The following is a 24,380-nucleotide window of genomic DNA, read 5'->3' as shown; positions in this document are numbered from 1 at the left end:
ATTTTTACCTTATTTTACATTTTACCGTAGCCTACATTATTTTCGAAGACAAAGTCATCTCAATCTGTCAAAAACTATTTCCCAGATTGCAGTTTGGCTTCTTATTTTGGCTCCAAGAAGAAGCAAAAATAGATTAAATTTTTTTTTTTAAAAACCACTTTGATTTTTAGCGTTTGAATCCAGATGAATGTGAAACGTCTGATCCTGACCCTTGTCAACAACAAAAAAAAGCCATGATTAATCTCTTTCTTCCCAGAGTTTTGCTCCCTCGTCACAGCTGTCAGGTGAGCTGACGAAGCGCAATGACACATTAATTGCTGCTCCGCGCTGACAAACCCAAATTCAAAGTCAGACATGTGACACACGCCGCTCTATTAATAGTGTTTAAAAAAAACTTGCTGCTTGGGTATGACATTTTTTTTTTAAAGCATGGCAGCTCGTTTTCATTGTCGCCGCCGAGGAGGACTGTTGTTGTTTTTTTTAAAGCGACTGTCAGTTTCGACATCCGAAGATGTAAAGTGTTAAAGAGCTTCGAGGAGATTTTACCTTCGACAAATCTCTTGTTTTTTCTGAGGATTTAATATTCCCACATACTGCACCGTATTGACTCCTATGCATGACATATTTAACTGTGGACGTCACGTCAGTGTGGTCAAGCAACTTGCAGGTTACATTTAACAGCTGTTTGCTGCATTTTCTTTCACATTTTGGTTTTTCTAGATCAGCTGCTGTGGGACTAAACTCAAGTGTTTCACTTAAGATAACAAATTGTATTAAACACAGAGCTGAAATCAGAATATCATGAAGATACCTTGGAAACAGGATGTTATTTTAACGACAAGAAACGACATAAAATAAAGGTTTTCAAGCATTTCTAAAGGATAAGAGCCTTTTTATGATTTTATAGCTCATAAAATCACGTCAGCTGTATAGAAAGCATGCTTCTACCTATTTTCAATATGGCTGTATTAAAATGAAATGATTATTTGACAATATTTTCATCAACTTCTCATTTTATTCACAGAATCAAACCCATCTGTGACCTCTGAGACAGTTTTACAACACAAAGCTCCAAGTTTTCAAATAAATCCAAAATACAACGAGAAAAAATATATTTACGCGCTGATGTATTTCATGTTCAGCTGTTCTGCACTATAAAATAGGTCAGGACAGGGATTAAAAATAAATATGTGTGTATGGGCTTCACCAATACTGTAGCACCCGCATATACAACAAACAACTGGGATCAAGTGGATGACACCAGCGGCTGCAAACTCTAAATCCCAAAAGGCAGCGAAACGGTTTTAATTCAGCGACGTTCGGTATCTCCCAACAAGCCAAATGAATAAAACATCCCGAGGAGCAGGACTTTGTCAAAGACTCGCTCACTTTTCTTGACGCGAACCGTAACGACGGCAACAATCAGCAGTTCCACTTTTCCGGTGTAAATCAATAGGGATGGCACATCCTGTGCGAGGAACGTGAGCCCGCACCGACAACAAACACTCCAACCACCGCTCGACTCACAACGCCAACAACACACAATAAGGCAAGAAGGGAACACCCAGCTCCTCATTCACGTTGACCTCGCATAGCAGCTCAGATTACCTGCTGCAAACGCAAAACCCAAAACATCCGGCTGTCACTCACTAAACGTGTATAAGTAACCTGGAAACAACCTTTTTTTTTTTTTTTTTTTTTTAAACTGCGTATGGACTCGTCTCATCATTGCAGAAAAAACCCAAAGTACAGCCCTGACTTCACTGTTAAGTCGGTACCTTTTGGACCGGCGCAGGCGAGCCCCGCTGAAGAAGTGCGGCATGTTAAAGTTGGACAGCACCGTCCACAGACTAGAGTCCGACATGGTGTCCAGGTCATGCCAGAGCGGGAGGTGCAAAGGCGGCTTCTGAAGCCCCGCCGAGGAGAAGCGGCGGCGGCGGCCGCAGTCGTCGGTGTTCGGGAGGATGCGACCCTCCCGACTCGTACTCTCCTTGGGTCCGAACTTCCTCTGCGCGGCCACATCTGCAGCCAGCTGCGGCATAAACCCACACCGGCAGGGAGGACACGCTGTCCTCCTCTGTCCTCAAACAAAACAAAACAAAAAAACAAAAAGTAATCCAGAGAGAATCCTGAAAGGCGCACACACACACACACACACACACACGCACGGAGAGAGAGAGAGAGGGAGAGAGAGAGTGTGTGTGTGTGTATGTGTGTGTGATCCAGGTCAGACGTTGACAGCCTCCGCTGTTGCACGGATGTGACACCTAACGCCAGCTGACTTTGTGTTTCCCCCCCCCCACGTCTCGCTGCGACCGCGCTCCGCTTCCCAAACACTCGCCCCGCTCCCTCCGCTCGACATGCTTCATATCATGTAACAGGCATCTACCACTTCACATCCTGCGGAGGGGGGTGGCTGTGAGACGGAGGGGCACTGCATCATCAGCAGATGCTGCTGTGCACTCGCCGCTCTCGCTAAACTGGCACCCCTCCAAAAGTCCGGTGGGTCAGAGTATTTAAGCAGGGACCTATTTGAAATGGAAATGTTGGATTCTTCTTCTGCTGCTGCTGCTGCTTGCTGCTGCTGCATGAATTCCTCCCTCAGCTGTTCCCTGCATTACGCACAGTCCTGCGTCATTCATTCGACGGGAGCCTCGCCGGAACGACATCACCTTTGATCCTTCGCTGTTTTTTTTTCATGGTTGACTCCACAGATAAGAAACTAAACACTTGAATTTGTTGACAATTCAGGAAAATATCGATTGGGAAAAAAAAAAAAAAAAAAGAAAGAAAAAAAAAAAAAAAAGCAAGTTGGGTTGGATCAGAATACGTCTGACCTTTCGGGTGACCTGTCGGTACGAGCTGCTCTCACGTATTCACACGTGAACTGATTTTTTTTTGTGTGTGTGTGTGTGTCAGTCCGGTGATGAATTTGACTTTGGCGACCTGCGCGTATATGTGTGAGAGCTTCGGGTCAGCTGATCGCAAGGTGAAAAGTATGCAGACGAGTTCTCTGAAGCGGCTACCGAACAAAACAAACCCCCTCTCCCTCCCTCCCCCCAAAACCAGACGAAGCATTACACGTTAGTTTCACAGTCGAGCTTCAAAAATATTGGTCTTGTCCGAGCTGAGAGTCGTAAAAAGAAATGGGAATAGCTGCCAAATTCTGGCTTCTTTTAATGAGCGAGTAAATGCAGCTCACGTTAAAAGAAAGATTTCCAATAATGCGGCTTCCGGTGTAATATTATGATCGGAAAATTTAAATACCAGTACTTTGACTTCAATACCCGTTTACTTAATTCGATACCAACCGTTGTGTTAAAAAAATTAATCCCAAAAAATAAATCACACCTTACAGTGCAAATCTTTAGTTTTCATGCAGTTTAGAGGGGGAGAGTGTAACCTGGGGTTGTTTTCTAAAATTAACAAAATGTTCCCTAAACGTGACCTTTTTTTTTTTTTTTTTTTTTTAATCAATTTACCGACGTACCCTAAATGCCTCACGTGCACGTTATTGCTAGATGCTACAATTTACCAATGTTTCATGAAGACTGTTCATGCTATCAGTAGATGCCAGCTAGCCGGTTGGTTGCACACAGAGAAGCCTCCAGTTACCGCAGCGCACAAAACTCAAGACACGTAGCCCAAAAAATGCGTTTAAGCCTAATGTAAGACTTGTTGAATCCGAGTGATGGGCGGGCTTGCCCACATGTCAAGTGAAAGAAAATGAGCAAAATTTGATTTATTTTCATCAATCAATTTTCGGATTATTCTCTCGTATAGACAGCAAAGCATCAGAAAAGGGGCTTGTAACATGCTCTTACCAAATATCTTGTCTGACGAAGAGACTAAAATTTAATATCGTTGATTTAATTTATGACACCCCCCCCCCCCCAAAAGGGCAAATTCTCACATTTGACCAACTGAAAACATCTTATTTTCAACATGTTTGCTTCACAAGTGACGACTTGGCAATTCATTTTCAAACGGCAAATCTACCACTGGCTTGATTGTTGCAGCTCAAATCTGATGTTCACGCTCCCGAGTCGAGGCCAATATGATAACAAATAATGAAATGAAACCGAAATGGAGACGCGTCTTCTTTTTATTTTTAAACCGCGACCGTAACTTCGGAGAAAAATGACACGAGACGCCCCGGCGAGCTCTCTCAGACACGCACCGACGTTCCTGTTTTGACACGCTCGCGCGTCGCCTCAATCGTATCGCTGAGAGAGATCCGAAGTTCAGCCGCCGTTCGGCCGGTTTCGGCGGCCACGGTGAAACAGGAGAGCGAAGAGTTCAAAAGACGGGCTCGAGAGCTTTTTGCTCAGGAAGTGCACAGTCAGACCCGAGGACGGTCAGTCTAATCACCCGCCAAGTGCTCTGCCCGGAAGGGATTCAGGAGCTCGGGGGGAGAGGGAGCGAAATCGACAAGATGAGGAACGACGTGCGTAACCACTTTACAGGCACCTCCTCTGTAATAACGCCTTCTCGGGAGTCGTCTTTTTTTTTTTTTTTTTTAATATATATATATATATATATATATACGTTTTATTTTTTGTCAGTGTCAAACCTGAGCGTGCGCATTTCCCTGAGAGTGGCTCCGTCCGTCTCCCTGCAGGCCGCCGTGACAGCCTTCACTCTAATTATGGCTCTGCTCCGTTTCTCTGTTCCACATAGGAAACGACAGTTCGTAACGGTTCAAAGTCAAACTTGCAGAGAGCAGCATGAATGAGGAGGTCACTGCCGGTGCTGACAGTAACAAGCAGAAGGAAAAAAAAATATGGTCGGCTGTCCTCGGCTTTGTTTTTTATTTTGTGTTTTTTTTTTTTACTGGTAGCTCTGAGAAGAAAAAAAAAAGAAAAAAGAAAGTGATAAAGAAAGAAAAATATTCCTAATTTACCTTTTCTTAATTGAGATATGACGATGCAGTTTGTGATAAATCTACAGTTCTGTGTGCAAAGAGAAAGGATTGAAGAGTGTTACTGTTGGCTCTTTCATAAACACTAAGCATAACGACACACAGGGGATGAAATGTAATTAGCACAAGCACCGATCTGTTATCATTCATAAATCCTGGGAAAGGTCAGCATATTTTGTGAAGTCACCGCGTCTACTCTGCCAGCTGATATGAAACACACAGGCCCAAAAATAACAATGCTTTTAACTATCCTACAGTTAATGGACATTTTCTTGCTTCATGTGCTTTACGTGTCCAGTTAAAAGTGCTTGGTGGAGGATTGTGGTGAACAATTGTTTGAGTGCATTTCCTTCCTCATCAAATGCAGACACACCCAAATTCAAAAATATCTGAAGTCGTGCTCGCTGGCAGTTTTCGTTCTTTGTTTTGCTTTTATTAGTGATTGCAAAGTTTATTTTGGCCAATTTACGCCATCAACAACACTGTTTATCACGTGCTCGTTTCTCGGTCAAAAAAGCATTGCTCCATAGCACTCCTAGTGGTAAAAGACTCCACAGAGCACCTTTAAACCTCCAACTAGTTTTTTGTAAATATAATTTAACACATTATGGACCTATGGGGCCTCTAAAAACATAAGAAAAAAAAAAAACTATGGTACTGTTTGAAAACAACCTCCTTAAACCAGAGGTGTCTCTGAAAAACATGCTGACTAAAAAATATGAAATAAAAACCATTTGAGAGCCTTAATGATGGCATCATGATGGCGTTTTTCCTCATGTTCATTTACATCAATCACATAAATTGATGCGCCGTTAGAACGAGTCAAGGTCAACACCTGGTATATTAGCTGGAACATGTATGAAAACCTAGAGGGCTTTTAATTTGAAATGAGGGCTTTTAATTTGAAACAGATACAGGAAGTACTGGCATTTGTCCAACGAATGGTGTAACTTCACACTCACAGACAGACATTTTGTCATGTGTACAGCCTTGTTTCAGTGTTTGCAGCCCTTGACGGCAGTAAGGTCCGATAGCATCGTCTAAAACACGCAAACGTCACACCTGATCTTAAAGGTATACACACGAATCCGGACATAACGGGTTAATGCAAACAGCTGCAGGTTCACAGTTCATCTTTACTGGGTAAATCTCTCACATTCAAGTTATGTATCCATCATACAAAGCAGTATGAATTCTGCATATCCCTGAGCAATCAATTCCTCAGCTCACGTGCTGCTTCAATTGATTTCAGTATCAACTGAGACTGCGTTCTTACCAACTTCGGCCCAACAAGAAAACCCCCGAAACCATTTATCCGAGTTGAAGTTCTTAGAAAAACAGCAGGGTTGCTGACCCAGAGGATTTTGACAGAGCAAAGTATAAAACTCAAAAATGCAACGTCATCAGGTAAGAGTTGTAAAAATCTGTCTGTGAGTGTGACAAACGGCTCTGACAGGCCTTCAAACTCACAGATCTGTTCTTCAAACTGAGCTTTTTGGATCATATTTCATGTCTCAACAACGCCTTAAGTAACACGCTTGCATTTGCATTTTCTTTTTGATCTGCTTGCCCACTAAAGTCGGCTACTACCTTCGCCTGGGGGAGGAGGGGGGGGCGTTTCTATAGCTACATATAAAAATATAGAGAACAGAAAAACGACCTATATTTGAACTCAAGAAAACGAATATATACATGTAACAAACGTTATGTTGAAGCATGAAACAAAATCTGAAAAGAACTCAAGGGAATCCACAAGAAGTCTCCTCCAACTTATTTATCAAACATCAATGAATCATAAAACAATCTTTTTCTCAAACAGATATCAGTACGGTCTAAAACGCTGCAGTCTAATGGTCCAACGGTGTAAAACAGACTTCTTCTCTGAAAACATCACACAAAGCACTCCCTGCTGATGTTTGTGTATCGATGGAATAAAAACGGAAACTGTCAATAAGAACATAAAGAAAAAAAATAACACCCCATAATAAATAAATAAATAAAACACCTCTTCATTCGAGTATGGAGCTGACTCACTTTAATGGCTGCTCCACTTGACTCTCTATGAAAGCTGAGCCGAACAAGATGAGACCAGGGGTGAAACGGGTGGGCGTTTCATGCTATTCATTGATACAGAAAATTCGACAAAATTGAAGGTTTTGAATGAGCTGCAAAGAAATTTTTTTAAAAAAATACCAAAATACCAAATTCAGTCCAAGTTTCATTCCGACTGTTTTTCTTGGCAAATCTTCACCAGATTCAGGCTGAATAAACCCCGACAGAAAAGCACAAAACGTTGACTCTCTTCAAATAAGACTTTTCTTCCAGTGAGCGCTTCAAGAGCTGCAAGAGAATTTAGAGAAATAAAGTTTCTCAAAATTTTACGGATTCGGGAAGAAGTGAAGATGTACTTTAGGTGGGAAAATCCGCAACTGTAGATCAGACCGGCATTTCGTCATCCAGGGCGGGCTCTCGTCGCCACGTCCCTTTCTGGAGCGAAAACCAACCTCTTCAAACTCTTTAAACTTCCGCTTTAAACTAACCGGTTTAAATAAATAATGCCACGCCGGCGAGTTGCCGTGTAGTTAGTTGCACCAACAATGATGTGAAAAACAATTTGCTTCTCTGTCATGTCCTAAAAAAAAAATGATCCGGCGTGTTCTATGGCAGGCAGAGTGGAAATATAACCGCCTGGACATCGTGCCACCGTGCCATTTCTGAAGTAATTTTGATCCGGTGGTTTACAACGGATTGGTTTTCCAACACTATCTTGCATCGAAGTCTATGGCGAGAGGCGTTTGTTTTCCACCCACCATAAGAGGGGGGGGGGGTGTTTCTGAAAGCCAAAGTTCCCACTGGATGAACCGGTCTGATCTATTGGCACTTCTTGGATTTTTAAAGACCGTACGTGAGTGAAATCAGCAAGACAAGAAAGACAAGGAAATCTTCAAAAGGCCCCCGAATCACAGGCCGCCTTCCTCTCCGCCGCCTGATTGGCGAACCGTTAATTATATAAACAGGAGCAATCCAAACAAGATGGCTTCAACCCAAACGACCCATTTGAAAGAGAAAAGCTCCAGACGGCTTCGACACTTCCCGGCGGGGCGAAATGCGAGAGTTTTAGGAGACAAACCGGTCTCCGGGGGTCACCGATGCATATTAAACCCCCCCCCCAGAAAAAAAGATAATCGTATCTGTGACACGAGGACAAATGTGAGGCTGAATCTGAAGCTCCGGCAGCAGTTTTTAAAAAAAAAATTTTTAATACTAATTATAAAACTAGTTTAGATCTCAGCTCCGCTATCGAAACCGAGATTTCCTCCATGTTTTGAGCGATCTTTCATTCCCAAACGAATCAAGCCGGGATTCAGACAGATTCGAGACAGTTCCTCACTTTGATGTATTGCAAATGCCACAAATCCTACTTAGCACATGAAAGAGGAGCATAAACCTCCGAACAGAGAGAGAGAGAGAGAGGGGAGGGTGGGGGGTAAGATGGAGAGAGAGAGAGAGAGAGAGAGAGAGAGAGAGAGAGAGAGAGAGAGAGAGAGGAGGAGGCGGCGGGAGGGTGGGGGAAGGCAGGGCGGGGGACAGTATCGACATTATATAAGCTCCGTGTCCTCCTTCAGTGTCATTTCAATGGCAAACGATTTCTTTTTTAGGGAAGCTCCGGCCTTGTGACGCATGAAAACTCCAACATGCACCAAACGGGCCTTTTTTAAAAACAAGAAACAACAACAACAACAACAACAAACAGCCGCGGCTCAAGAACTCATTTCTTACCTCCAGAAATGAAACGCGTGCAGCGGGCTGCACGGGCTGCAGGGGCTAGTGGGAGTGGGGCTCAAGCTCCGGGGAGTGAGGCTGTAAGTTAAAGGGGAGTGTGGTGAATAGTTGTCTTTCATCACACACAGGACAGGACAGGACAGGACAGACCCCCCCCCACACACACACACACACAGCTGTGATGAAGACAGCAGCATCATGAAGGGTAAATGATCCCGTCACATGAACCACTTAATCGTGTTTGAAGAGCAGGCCCCCCCCCCGGAGGCATTTGTCTGCTTCTTTGCAGCGTTTGTTTTGACATTGAGGGACGTTTGACCCTGAAGACTAAAATGAAAGACAAAAATGAAAGAAGGCAAATCAAGCAGCAAAAATAAAAAAAAAGGAGTTTACAGATGAACCCCTCCTGTTATTATAGTATAGTATTATTATTATTATTATTCCTACAGTAAACTGACTAACTTCACCTGTGTGACGTCATTGGCACTGCAGAGCGTCGGGTCGTGTAAAGGTGAGCAACTTTTTACTGCAGTGGCCTTTGCAAATTATGCATCAGAATAATCCGATAGAGACGTGTCTGTAAAATAATGCAGGGCACATGAAATACTGTGAGTGTAAACACTTTTTGAAGGATTATTCTGGAGATTTTTCTATATTTGGACAAAAAAAAAATGTACAAAGAATTGCCTGTTTAATCTCATTCTTCTGAGCTGTAGACTTCCAGTGTTGTCCAGAAACTATTATTGTGATCATTTTAAGTCGTAATGATGAAGTTAATTTGGCCACATACACCATCCTGCTGCAGTAAATACATACTGCACAAAATGTATATTATTCCTCTGAGGAAAATAGTCCCCCAAAAATGCACTTTTTCCACCCATTTTTAGTAACATTACTTAAAAACGACATTATCCAGCAGTGTTAGGAAATTACTTTTTTTTAATATTAAACTACATACTCATGACTGGTTTTTAGAGATTTACATCTTCAGTCTGAACAAAAGGGCTTTTGGGTGAAGTGTCAGTGGATTTGTTGACAGTTTGAAAAATATCACTCCCCTTATTCAGAAACCCAATTTGCTAAACTCACCAGATTAGAGTTTCCATTTTAATCAGTGGATACTGTTGGCTGAAATATCATGCAGTCCTTACTATACGTGAACAAAACAAACAGGTAAGAAAAATGTGTTTTTCGTTCGACGGATGAACTGCTTTCATCATTTGTTCCAAATTCTGCATAGAAACAACAAAAGTGAAACAAAAAAAAAACCTACAATTTTTCATTCTTCCGCCAATTATGCTCAAATGCAGATTTTAAATCCTCAAAAACGGAGGGGACCATAACAAATGCCTCGGTGACCTAAATAAAAAAATAAAAATGTACCAAGCTGATGACAGGGGCTGTGATTAAAGGGGGAAACAGACATGGAAGAACCAGACAGCCTTCAGAGATCCACTGCTTTTTCACATCCGATAAAAAACACAACACTCTGGATAGGTGTGTTGTGTGTGTTGTTTGTGTGTGTGTGTGTGTGTGTGTGTGTGTGTGTGTGTGTGTGTGTGTGTGTGTGTGTGTGTGTGTGTGTGTGTGTGTGTGTGTGTGTGTGTGTGTGTGTCACGCCAGCAAAATAAAAAGCAGTTGCGGCACTCCTTTGCGTGACACGTTATCTGTCCGTCAATCACACACACACACACACACACACACACACACACACACACACACACACACACGCACGCACGCACGCACACACACATGCACAAAAAAACACAAAACCTGTAAACATACGCAGGCATTAACGCGAGCACAAAAGTAAGCCGCTGTCGCCTCGCTGTGAAGGATTTGACATGAGACTTCCTGCTGCAGATGCTGCTGCTGTTGCTGCTGCTAATGCTAACGCAGCACACAGTGAAAGACAGCCACACAGCCACACACACACACACACACACACACACACACACACACACACACACACACACACACACACACACACACACACACACACACACACGATACAGAAACAGATGAAGGCGCACGCTGCAGAGAAGCTGCAGGATAACGGAGGTAAAATACTCACTCTAGCGTCAGCCCGGGAATTCTCAGCCTCTCCCGCTGGGCTTTCATGGCTGAACTGTGCTCGTTTGCTCTATTGTGGTCATGATATGCATTCACACTGCCTGCCTGCCTGCCTGCCTGCCTGCTGCCCCCCCCCTCCTGCACTGACAAAGAGCCAAACCCAGCCACCACAGAGCGATGAGACGGATTGGTTTTCTCCCCCCCCCCCTTCCTGCCTCCCCCCTTCTACAGAAAGGGAGGAGGGTTAAAAAAAAAATAAAAAAAATAAAGAGGAGAGGGGGGGGGGTGCTACAGTTCTTGTTTTGGTCTTTCCACGTTTCCACCTTGACGCTGTCAAATGGGATCCTCGGCTGCCTGCGGAGGGCACGGAGGCAGGACAATATCCCCCCACCCCCCTTTCTTCCCTCCCCTAATACACGCCCCCCCTCCCAACCCCTCACCCCCCACCCCTGCACACATTTGTACCCCCCCCACACCACCACCACAGCGCCTCCACCAGCTGGTGACTTGACTACACAGCAGAAAAATGAATGCGATAAATTGAAATCTACATTTTTTTTTTTGTCGCCTCCTCATGCGTGCAGTCACCTTGACAGATGCTAACACGAGGAGGCAGGCGCCGCCGCGTTGCAGTGTCACCACGGGGATGATGTCATCTCAGAGAGAGAGAGAGAGAGAGAGAGAGAGAGAGAGAGAGAGAGAGAGAGAGAGAGGAGCAACATAATGCGCCACGAACTGCCAGTCCGTCAAACGTACAGGAAACCAAAACAACAACAACAAAAGAACCAGAAGCGCGAGTCGAGTGTTTGCGCTTCATTTAGAGGAGGAACAAGAAAGTTTGGGGCGATTGTGAAAGTAATAGAGTCGGATGACGCACGAGCCCCCGAGTGTCCTATCAGCCTGCAGGGATTCGAAACACCCCTCGAGGTGGCTGCTGCTTATCATCAGAGAAATCGTTCATCGTTAGACACTGTGTTGGCCGGACCGTGAAGATCCCAACAAGTCAAACTGAATCAATGACTCAGGCTGGAAATCATCCGCAGATAAAGCACTTCAATGACAAAAGCGGGAGGGGGGGGGGGATGATTTGACACTAAACTCAAGAAATACACGTCCAAAAAAAATGTGCAATGTCTGCAATGAGTCAGCGACAGTAACAGAAACATAGAAAGCGAAGCCGACCAGAAAAGCAACCCTTGTTTTTGTTTTGTTTTTTTTCTCTCCCCCCCCTTCTGCCTCACTTTTACCCATCCGGCGTCCTGATGAATTCTTTATTGCCACGAGCATGTTTTGAGGAGCCGAGAGCCACCGCAGGTGACATCAAACACTGCATGAACCACAGAACCAGATAGCCGAGGCCCGGCAGGAAGCGGAGCGCGAGAAGGCGGAGAGCCTGAAGAAGAAGAAGAAGAAGAAGAAGAAGAAGAAGAAAAAAAAAAGAAAAAAAAAAATGGCCCGTGATCATCAGAGACGGGCGACAAATTAAAGGGGAAAAAAAAGGGTGTCGAACAGCTTCGCTCGCGTCTCGGCATTAACTGCACGAGTCTTGGAAACTCTGCCGGAGGCATTAAAACACCGTTTTCCCAAAACACATTCGCTCAGCGGGCGTTTTATTGATGGCGACGGGGCTTTTTTTTTTTTTTTTTTCTAACACGTCAATCCAACAATCTCCCGCGAACGTTCAGCTTGGTTTGAGATCCGGTTGACCGCGAAAAAGGCCACGGCACAATAAACGCATCATTTTCACACTTATCAAACCGGTCAGCGAGTCCTCGTAACGGCCACAAACACTTTTGCCTTAGGGATAAAAAAAACAACAACAACAAAAAAAAAGAAAACACGTCGTCTTGAGGTTTTCGACACCGAGTTCTACCGGGACCTTCCGAGGGAGGTGAAAAAAAAACGTTCGCTCCAAATGACCCGGGACCGCGTCCGACCGGCTCTTTCGGAGCGGACGCTGGCCCTCAACTCTTCAGCCGGACAAGTTAAGAGAGTCATTCCTAAAAATCCACTGAACCAGAAGACACACGTTAAAAACGACCATTTCCTCAGCGTCCATTTGACAACATTTCTGTAAAAACATCCCGAATCAAATGCCTAAAAATGAACCGCCACCAGATAATTATTTATTTTCAGAACGGAAGCGGTAAAAAAGGTGCCAAAAACGTTTGACATTGAGGAGAATTGACCACACATTCGGCACACTGAACTCACGTTGAGGTGTCAGTTCATTTAAAAAAAATGTATAAATCAAAGACCGTCACCGGCTTTAGTTTTTTTTTTTTTAAAAGAAGTCGAGCTTCAGTCCAGGAGACGATGCAGGTGTGCACTTTCAGAAACGCGAGCTCATGCCATATTCGAAATGAACATGAATGAAGAACTGAAAATGAACAAACAACAAATGAAACGTATTCAATTTATGATGTCACAACATTATAGAACAAAATACAAAAAAAAATTAAAATAAATATTAAGCTCAGCTGAGACCTGGGCTGAGAAAGAAAAAGAAAAAACGAAAACCGTTCACCTTCAGTGTGCAGAAGAGCTTCTTGCTACAAGCTTCTTGGTTTGGAATTCGTGGCATTGTACATTATATTTACACAATTATATAAATTAATCTTGTCGAAACACTTTCATCGCTGAAAATCTCTTGTAAAATAAAATACAATTCCAGCTTCTCCTTTAAAAATATGCAGCTTTCTGCAGTAATAAACTGAATATTTATTGGTTTTGGACTGTTGGTAAATAAAAACCAGCAATAGGAAGGCATCACTTTGGGCTTGAAGGAGTTGTGATAGATAATTCCTACGGGTCACTGACATTGAGAGAATATTTATGAAATTCTGTCATCTTTTCCTTGAACATCTCCAAACAACTTCCTTCGCAGCGATGTGGTCCATGAAGTGTGCGGGGTGACAGCATCTGTTAAACTGAATGTAACCGAATCTACAGTCAACAAGTCCTCTTTTAATATCCTGTTGCGACACTCTTGACGGGCAGGTTTGGAACCTCGGCGCTTCAAAGGGCAACCGGCCGTGTTTTTGTGCTGATGATGAGAAATACGAATAACGCAACGGTCAAGTAATCCAACGAGTGCATCTCGAACTGCGCACAAATGATTGATTTTCATTTATTTAATTGGACCCGGCGAGAGGACTTCCAGCTATTAAGGTCAGCCTATAAATAGGCTCGAGTAGTTTCAACTAGAATGACTCGTATCAACAAAAAAAAACAACTCCGGATATGGCGGCGTAACGAGGCGCAATCCATCACCGCTGCGGCCGTGGAAAAAGAATTACACTCATTAACGCCCCCCCCCCCCATCCCACTTTATAATGGAAGGGAGTGTGAGGAGAGGGCTAGCAATGCTAATTAAATGGCATGTTGACACCAGGCAGCCTGTTAATGACATCAAACTTTCAGTAGATGGCTCTCTGTCCCAGGAAGAAAAACTCAGAGGGTTCGGTGCTCAGCCAGCAACGGATGCACTGCTCAAAAGAGACAAGTTTCCTTTAAATGCATTGAAGGAGACGCAGAGTCCGACAGCCCCAGATTACACATCATTGTTTTTTTTAATTTTTTTTATTATGTATTCATTGCTCGGCTCCTGTATCCGTCAGATTTGAACTCGCCGCGTTCAAACGAAGCACACGAGCGACACAACAGGCCCCCCACCCCCCAAAAAAACCAAAAAACCAACACAGCTCTGTATATAAATAAATCTGACTTGACCATAAAACCAATCAAGAGAAGGAAATACATCAATTGCGTAGAATAAACGTCACTTTAAGCTCTCTTTTCTCATTTTCACGAGGACAAATTAGTACAAGCGTGAAATGAAACTGTTGCCGTATTGGATTTGAAGCGGCCGCGGCAACTTTGTCACTTCCAAAACCGCCTTTACCGTTCGGCACCAAGGTCGGCTCGAGACCCGCTAAATATAAACCCGGCGCGGCCGGTGACCTCGCGGCATGCGCGTTAGTGACGGGTCGCCTCCATTACGGTGAGGCGGGCAGCGAGGTGTCACGGCGTAACTCTTTCTCCGCCGCGAGCTGTATCGAACCGGAGCCGAATCGATTCGCCAAGGAAAGTCGGTCACGGCTGTAAAAAGCTGCATCACCTTTAACAAACCGGAGAACAGAGAGGAGAGCAGCCAGACCGAGGGCGGCTTAATTCCACGGCGACGACTTCTCTTTTCTGATGGCAGGACCGACCGTTATGAGGAGAGCGGTGAATTATGCGTTTGACCGTGATGAATAACCTTCCGACTCTTGACGGTGGAATCAAAGCAACGATTCAAACACTTTTCAAGAACTAAACGTCGAGGAAAAACATTTTAGTACCGGCATATGATTTGGCTAACTTACACGCAAACAGCGTGTGACATTTGCCGGGTGGCGACAACAGCGCCCTCTGTGGCCACAAATGGTCATGTCTGAGATTCTGAGATCGAAGCGGGACGAACCAAAAACGCGACATCAGCTCAGTTCGCGCGCTTCTTTTTCCGTCATTTTCCAAAGCGCACGAACGTAACAAGTCTCGGACTTTGTTTCCATTTAGTCTCGCAGGTCCCAGACTCTCCATCTCCACACCGCCCCCCTCCACCGGTCGCGTTTTGCGTTGCACCTCGCAGACGTAACGCGGTGCCATCTGAGGAAGCGCGCGACCCGACGCTTCAAAACCGTCGTTACGTTAGAGAGTCGCTCTACGACGCGGTGAGGAGCCTGCGGACCGCCACACAATCACAACGGCCGACTGGACAACCGAGAACGCCCGCGTCGTCAAAATGTATACCGAATTGACACCTCTGAATCAAAGCTATTCCCCGAATGCGTCGACCGCATCGCGAGCACAAATTCATAGCGTCTAAATATCTTGCGCTTCAACACCTTTGATTGAACAAACGCGCTATGCGAACAGTAATGGAGCCGCGGTGTGAATTAACACCGCATATAAATGCCCACCATGTCCGATTTTTCGTAGCTATTAAATTATCCATATGATTATTTTATGCTCTGCATTGTATTCATACATGTTGGGATTCGAATATGTGCCCTGACGACAGGGGTGTTTTTGGGAATCAGTTTTCTGCTAAAGCCTCTCCGCTCTCACACTTCATCCTCAAACTCTCGGCGTCACGTTGTCGATGATTAACTGTTATTTTATTTTTTTTATTGCTGTATGGACGCGGTTGATGAAACCGATGCAGTCCTGCGGTAAATCGACCCCTTCGCCAGGGCTGTGACGTAAAAGTTTTTTAAATTTTTTTTTATTGAATCTCTGTCGGGGATGTGTTCCCTTCAACGCTTCATGTTGAGTTCGGAGGAGGCCGTTTGCCGTGCTGTTGATTTATATCGGATTGCAACAGAGAGCCGTTTCTCTTATCGAGCCTCTTCCGTGTAATTAGCACGAGACAATGGAAACACCTGTCCAGTATAACACAACACGATTCCACGGTGACACAAACGACGATACATCCTCCAGAAGGACCACGCAGTCGAATCCACACCTATCGTAACCTCCGGGAGAGGAAGATCTACTGCAGAACGGTCGTATCAGACGGCATTCGTTTTAAATGGGTGTACCTAATAAACTGGCAAATGAGTGAAGAGTTTTGTGATGTTGTGAGGTCTCTTTACTGCAATGTGTAACATTTAAAACGGTACTCACAAGCTGCCTCTTCTGGGAAGACTCAGCTCCTTCTGTGAAAGACAAGAACACGGTCATGAGTGCAAAAGCAAATCTCTTTTGTTACGCAGCGTCTCGGTTGATATCAGTTTTTTTTGGTCTCCACTTGCAGTACTTGCTGTCGTCTAAGTGCAATACGCCCACGAACAGAAGAAAGTAAAGCCTGAGAGGTTACTTCACGCTATTAAATCACACAGAAGCTGCTGTGGCAACATCAGCAAATGTGCATATTTATTTCTTACGCCGGTGCTTATTCGATATTTAAGAAGAAAAGCATAGCCTGACAAATATCAAAAAAGATCACCAAAATGTTTTAAGACCAAAATAAACAAGGAGATCATTAAGGAAGCGATTTAAGTTGCGTTATAAACCTCGAGCACTTCCAACACTTTACAGCTACAAAAACAGCCGACATATGGAGGGAGATCACAGAGCAGGTGTGAAACGGTTCCGTCAATTCCCCGAGAACCGGGAAAAGATGTTTTGAGAATCTGATTCGGGATGTCAAACTGTTCCTCTTGAATCACGTAACAGCTGGGAAAAAAAAAAAAAAAAAAGATCTGCACGCGGATCCTAATTGTGTGGACATTTTGTTTACTCTGCTTTATTTCACCTCGTTTACCTTTTAAGGTGCAAATTAAGTGCACAAGTATGAACAACTTTCACAATCTCCTCACGCCGTGTGAACTTCTTTTGGTTTCCTTAAATACTCTACATTGTATGGAGGTGAAGTCAGCTGCAGAAGGCAAAGCTGCACAGAGGTCAGAGTTCACTGAAACAGCTCAGCAAACAACAACGACCTTATTGATTTTCTGGAGGGATTTTTTTTTTTTTTTTTTTTTTTGCTTTAACAAGCTTGTTAAGGAATAATACAGAGGGGGGGGCAGTTGCAGTATGAATAGTCCTTGAAGACATCGAGCAACTCTGGCTAAATAACAAACTCTCACAAAATGTATCAGATCCTCTCTCTTGATACGATGGTGAAAATAAACAGTGAAAAAGAAGTGAAACTGCACCGCGACAGCATCAAAGACATGCATTCACGATTATGTAGCTGGCATTAAATAATAATTCAAAATTTGGGTCTTCAGAAGTTAAAAAGTCCTTCTGACTTTAATTTTCTTCTTGAAAAGGAGATTAAAAAAAAAAAAACTTCGGCAGGCTCCGACTGAATTAAACTCGATTCTGTTCTACATTCAGGAGGTTCTATTGGCAGATCTGTGGGATCAATTAGTGGGAGATTAAAAATCTCTGGTATTGACGTCTTTAATGTGGCTAATTAAAAAATAAAAATAAACACTGTATCACATATTTAATAATAAGGGGAACAAAAATTGATTTTTTTTTTTTTTTTTTGGTTTGCATGAATTTGAAAAAAAAAAAAAAACAACCTAAAAACATTCTTTAAACTGAACCAAAAACCGTGACAACAAAAGCAAACTGGAAGTCTCGTGAACCGTTTCAAACCCCGACTATATGAAGAAACTGAGTCGCGTGGAGTTATCCCCAACCAAAAGCCAAATAGTGTAACTACAAAGGAGGAAACACCTCTAATTTACCTAAGAAGGTCAAAGACAGGCAGCCAGATCTGTACTCGGTTTCGGACGTTTAAACTTTATAGTAACAACACGCACAGCACTTTTAGAAGGCTACGTTTGTTAGCATTTTAGCATGCCCCATCCACCCGCCCTCACCGCGCACGTGAACAAGTTCAGAGCCGGCAGATATCCGGCCAACTAAACCTCCCGCCGATAACGGATCAACAGATGAAGTACGCACACGACACGCCATCTTGTAATGGTTTTACTTGCAATCGTCCGGCTCGGCATCCTTTCGGAGTTTGGCCGGACTCGTGCCGTCTCGTACTTCTGAACACATAAGGAGAGAGAACTTAACGGGAGCTTTTGGTCGTTTCGGTACGGTGAACCTGCGGGACATTAAACACCTACCGGTGTGTCGTTTCGGGCTGCTTTTAAAAAGAAATGAAATGACGCGTTTGAATGAAACGCTCCAGAGGAGATATTTCTTCACCCATCTTTTTTTTTTTTTTTTTTTTTTTAATTACCCTCAGACAAGCACACCGTGTTCGGATCACTACATCCCCCTTTACACTTAACAGCATGACGTGTTGTTGTTTTTTTGTTTGGTTTTAATTACAGTCAATTAATGTGACGAAACCGGGTGTTTGTTTTTTTTAAATCACCCTCGGCACATTTCTCTTTCACATCAGTAATATAAACCCGTGCAGCTCTGATTATTTGTTTTGAATCCTTCCCTCACGATCTGTCCTTTCCGTTGTAAGAGGGCACTGATAAATAACCAGGCTTTCGGATCTGCTTTTGGTTTGCGTCTACAAATCCCACCGATCCGATCGTCAGACGTTTCATCGCGTGATAGAAAACACCGATAAAGAGCGCGGCGCCTTGTCTCAGACGGCGCAGGACGCTGGGCTGATGCGTATTGGCTGCTCGAGTCAGCAGAAAGAAAAAAAAGAAAAAGTGCTAAGCCCCCGCTCTCCCTTTGCTATCAATTAGGGCTTAATGTCTGGCTTCCCCTGCTGCCTACAGAAGACCAAGGGCAGAGTGTTTCCTTGAGAGACACGACCGCAGCTAACACAACACTAATTACCACGGAGCGGACGGCCCCGCGCCGACGAGACGTCCACCAATCACAGCGCGCCGCATCACAGCGTGAAGTCACGCGCGCGCAGGTTCGTGCGAAATCAGCTCGGGCCTCGGGAAAATGTATTCAGGTGGCACTGCGTGACGGGATTTTAATGAAACGGACGCGTGCGCGCCTCCAGCTCTAATGTTTGGTTTGGTCTTTGTCTCGGCATTAGGTTTCCGTGTGTAAATAGGGCGGCTCCGACCGCACACACGTCGGGAAACCAAGTGAAGGCACTAATTCCACAAACAGTGGTGTTTAAAAAAAAAATAATAATAATAATAATATGTAAAACGGCAACGCCAGAAACTCTCGAGGTCATAGAAACTAATCACAGTTTCACAATATGGCAAAAAGAATTTAACATACGGTATTTCTATTGACTTTACCAAAAAGTGGACGGAGCTCCCGCGTCTGCAAATGAGGCCGATGCGCAAGTGCCTTAAGCTGCAATACCACCAGGTGCCACTAGAGGGTCGGCTTACTATGCTTATATGTTTATTGATTTAAGTACAATAAAAATATAATTCATACACTTTTTTCCTGTTTTAACAACCCTAAAAAAAAAGAACAAACACTAAATAAAGCCAAATAAAATGAAGTTGCTCAAAAGTTCAGTATAAAAAGATGAATCAACTTGCTTTCTCTCTCTTTTTTTTTTAAACATAAAAAGTGTCTTTTTTTTGTTGCTTTTATTTTGATGGTGCAGAGGAGAAAGACAGGATATGTAGAGAAACAGAGTCGAGGAATTACATCCGGTAAAGATCCGGCTCATCTGGTGATGGGGAAAAGCCTAATTATTGCCTGACATCTTTGTTAAAAACTACGAAACATTGTGTGACCTCGCTGTAAACAGATACCGGTTGACCGGGGTGCCTCCGAGACCGTTGGTGGCGCTAAAGCTCCGCCCACAAAAGGAAGGAGGAGCAGAAGAAGAGGCATTAAAAGGAAGCGCACTCGTTCCAAATCGCATCCTTTTTCCTTTTTCCGTTATACGCGGCGTTCAATCACGATGGATACGACCGAGAGGGTCAAAGTTCAAGGCGCGCTGAAGTAGTATGTCCCAATTGTAGACGTACTACATGCAACGGTACGTACTTTTTTAATGGCAGCTGTAGCCCCTGCTTAAAGTAAAAAAGAAATAGTATGCGATTCGGAACGTAGGGATTGTAATTTAAGTCGACTTTTTCTTCATAACTTAATAATACTTCTGAGGAAAATGTTGACGTTCCCAACGGCCTCATCTTCTCCTTCTGCCATTATGCCTTTGGATTTCCTGCTTTATTTCACTTGTCCGCCGAGCTTGCCGAATTGCTGGCCTCTGTGGCTTCTAGACGCCGACAACAGGGAGTATTTTTTTTTGCCGTCCATGTTGTCGTAACCTGGCAGCAACGTTCTCACGACCACTTCAACTCACAAGTCCCGTTTTTTTGAAGAAGGAAGATAAATTTGGCGAACCGGGGACAACAGCCACAAGTTCAATAACTCCCAATGCGGCAGAGCGTCCGTCAGACTCGGGATTGTTTCCTGTCACAAACAAACATGAGAGCTGTAAAACATGTTACTGCCGTCTCTTCATAATTCTTTCCATTCTCATTAGTTTTTCCTGCAACAAACTACAAATTATGAGGCATGTTTTCCTTTTTTTGTCATTTAGTGCCACTGGTGAGCAGGTGTCACTGATCGTTACCATGGAAACTGGCTCCGAGTTTGGAGTTAGCCCGGGGATGAGTTGGCGAAGTTTATAGGCTTCAAATAAGTGGGCCTCTGTTTGTGTGTCTCCCTTCAAACCGGGGGTCTCCAACCTTTTCTCTCAGAGCTACTTTGACAAAATGAAAGTGTCCGAGAGCTACTCGCGTTGAGTAACATTTATTCAGAGCTGAGCTCCACCCAAACCAGCTGAATAAGCTTCTTCAGTGTGAAAAATGAAAAAAGAATGCCCATCACACGCATTTTGTATCACAACACTTAAAATTCAACAGCATTTGCATGTTTTTTTGGGTTTTTTTTCTCCCCTTTATGCATTTCTTAATGTTTTCAATTGAAGGGGAGGATATTTTCTTTATCTGCAATTACACAGATGTTCCGTAAATGCCCGCTGCAGTGAATGCAACCCTTTTGTATTTTCTTTTCTATTTACCTAATTTCCGAGAAGCCGTTTCTTGTGTCAAAGTCTCTGCTGCGTTTATATCCTCCGATCTCTGCGTGTTTCATGCAGGGCGGAGCTCGACCTCCGGTAGCAGCTACTGGGAGTTTGCAAGCTACGGGCTTAAAACGGATCTGAACCCCAACTCCCAGGTTGGTCTACAATACAAATCCTCAAATATTAACCATTAGATCTCTAAAAAGGAACACGGAGGATTTAAAGGCCGTGATATTTCCCGTTTTATTCCAATTTAGCAGCATTAGCTGACGACATGGAACAGTTGTTTTTTTTGTTTGTTTGTTTTCTTTAAATCACGGGGTCAGCGCACTTCACCTCCGTGTTCATTATCCCTCTAACAGGCATGTCTCACGATGTTGTCGGAGTCTGGCTGGAGCCTGAGCTTGCGTGTCGATGTCACGGTCAAGCGGCGTTTCAGACTCCCACCGCTGCAATATAAACAGCTCCGAGATCGGGCAGGAGAACTTAAAATGAACGAGAGACCGTCGGGGGAACCCGGCTGTACGTGCAAGCATTCTCACCGAATGCCTTTTCATACAAAAGCACACAAATGTGAAAAACGTTATTTGGCGTTCGGCAATTTGATAACTTCACACGACGAACGCGAGCGAGTCGTTCCTGAAGCTTGGGTTGGATTTTTCTTCGCGGTTAAATTGTTTCGTCGGGTTATTGTCGGTTCAGCGTATCCTCCGAGAAGCCTATGTCTGTAGACATAGTCTAAGTCTATGCACGAAGTCTATTGACGATGCGTGTAGCTGAGAGACACGAAAACCCAACGGAAAAGCCTTTAATTTCAATCTTTTGAAATATTCAAGATCTAATTTGGGAGAGCAATACCCACGACAACAATTTTTTTTTTTTTAAAGTCAACATAACGCCTAACATAAACACAAGTATTTCTATTAAATCTGCACAGCTGTCAAAGAGGCAATGCAAACTGAGAGTAATTGAATGAAAAGCTTTCATCTTTGAAGGAGTCGGTCGGGGTAACAAACCAGGGATGAAAGCACATCTTGTACGTTTAATCATGTGTTTATCCCGTAATCTCGTCGGTGTTCGAGGGATAACAATTGTGACACGTTGAACCTGAGAGAGTGTGTTTTGTTCCACAGGGGTAAATGTCAATGAATGCCTTCGAGCAACAACATCTCATCCGCGAGACGCCACATCAAAGCAGCCGGTATTGCTCTTGTTTAAAAAAAAAAAAAAAAAGGCCAACGTGTAATGCTTCATTAATAATTCCCCTTGATTTATTTTGGAATTTTCAGATCAAAAGTGCGCTTAGTTTAACTGTAGCGTTGCTGCTGACTGGGCGAGGAAATCCCCGATCTCACGCGGGGTCACGACGTCGTGGAACAGACAGCTCGAGTGAATGAGAGACATCAAAGCTCTCTCTCTGGTCTTTCTGATTCACATCTGGGTTGTTAATTTTGCCTGTAATTTACAAAACATGTCGGGATGATCGCTCGAGGATCGCTGACGACGTCTGCTGGTCCACTTTGTAATCAACAGCGATGCTGATTCAGTGTCGGAAACCCCGACGCAGCAAACCGTAGCTTTGGAAGACGTGTCGTTACGATGGCGAGGAAGATTGTGAAGCTAAAGCTGGAATTCGGATTAAAGAGAAATCTTTAATAAAAGGTAAATCTGGGGTGTGTTGGTCTCTAAATGAAGTGAGGTCAGCTGCGTTGATATCTTGAGGCAGTCGAAAGAGAATCACCAACAAAAACCTCGTCTTAAGTCAACGGCGCCATATTTCACAATTATTTTAAGGGTGCATTATTAATTTTAGGGATGGAGCACAATTTTTGAATATTTGAATTGTCGTTATGATATAAAAAAAAAATTGATGACGAACTTTTAAAAAAGTTTTTTTTATCTCCCCTGTTTTTACCGCCACCTGGTTGTAATGCGTTACTCCCGTCAGAAGGTGGCGGTAAATGCAAGTAAAAGCTGTTTGCCAGCCGCCGTTAAATAAATTAAAGAGAAGAAAAAACACGTTGCTCCCCGTCTCCAAGAGCATTGCGGGTCAAAACTGTGAGATTAAGAAGAAGATGCGGCGTGAACAGCAGAAAACACGCAAAGTCGACTACGGCCGTCAAAAATATTTCTTTCCCACTACTCGGCAAATCCGCCGTTACAACGGTTCCACTGTTAAACTAGAAAAAGTGTACATTATTTTCCTTTTCTGCCAATAAATCCCACTAAATCCCAAAACACAACTTTTTAAGTACTGCCGAGGGAAGCAATTTTAAGAAGCTTCATAGATGCGCGATCGACTTTAGGGGGAAAATGCGTTTTGTTTTGCACAGTTGTGAACTTTTGCTCGAACAGAAACGACATCATTTTACAGTTGCAATCACAATAAACGTCTTTCAAAAGAAATCCGACTGGACATATTCACATTTGGCGCCTTTGTAAGAAGAGTACAGTTCGACGGTTTTCATGCCTTGAATGAATTAAGAAGCTCTTTCGAGTGACAAAAAGATCTTTATTGAAGAACTTCAAACTAAACGCGAGCCTCATCATCTTGGCAACCTGGACGTTGCTTCTAAAGTCAGAGACCTGAAGTGTATGCGGAGATTAGGAAAGGTCAACGAGATCGATGGAAGCGGTTATCTGCCCCGAACACACGTGTGGCAAAGGAGCAGACGCCACATTATTAGAATTGATGGAAGGTCGTCTTAAAGTGCGTACATTGACCTTCGGGAGCGAAACGAAGCGGCCGAGACGTTTAAAAAAAAAAAAAAAAAAAAAAGTCGATGACCTGTAATTCTGATCGTATCGAAAACAACATGTGAGCGGCTGTTTGTTTTTAATTATTAACAATGACAAACAAGTGCACGAGTAAAAACGCGAGTGGAAACCCAACCCGGAGAGTCATCGATTTCTGCCGCAGCGGGAGGAGATTCGGACGGCGGTTTAGAAAAAGCTGTGCTGATTAAATCTGGAGGCATCCTCACTTTTTTGTTGTTGTTGCTCGTAGCAGCATGTTAGGCGTCATAAATGCTTAATCCACTGCCTCCGTCCAGTGTTGTAAGAGGGGAAACGATTCATTAGTGGCGCCGAGCATCGCGTTCCTCCAAG

The 24,380-nt window shown here is 43.7% G+C and overlaps 1 protein-coding gene across 1 annotated transcript in view; it reads right to left on the bottom strand.

Moving 5' to 3' along the window:
• mast4 (microtubule associated serine/threonine kinase family member 4) overlaps positions 1-24,380 on the bottom strand; it is a 94,609-nt gene that overhangs the window by 31,132 nt on the left and 39,097 nt on the right. The window contains 1 exon segment of the mRNA XM_069700900.1: positions 16,448-16,479. Coding sequence (XP_069557001.1) covers positions 16,448-16,479 — 32 coding nt within the window.

The sequence above is a fragment of the Brachyistius frenatus genome, unplaced genomic scaffold, assembly GCF_029030835.1.
Source record: "Brachyistius frenatus isolate BFR_SWC_R1_liver_20210118 unplaced genomic scaffold, ASM2903083v1 Contig_35, whole genome shotgun sequence".
Lineage (NCBI taxonomy): Eukaryota > Metazoa > Chordata > Actinopteri > Embiotocidae > Brachyistius > Brachyistius frenatus.
Note: the sequence above shows the minus strand (reverse complement) of the source record. Positions and strands in the feature narration are given on the sequence as shown.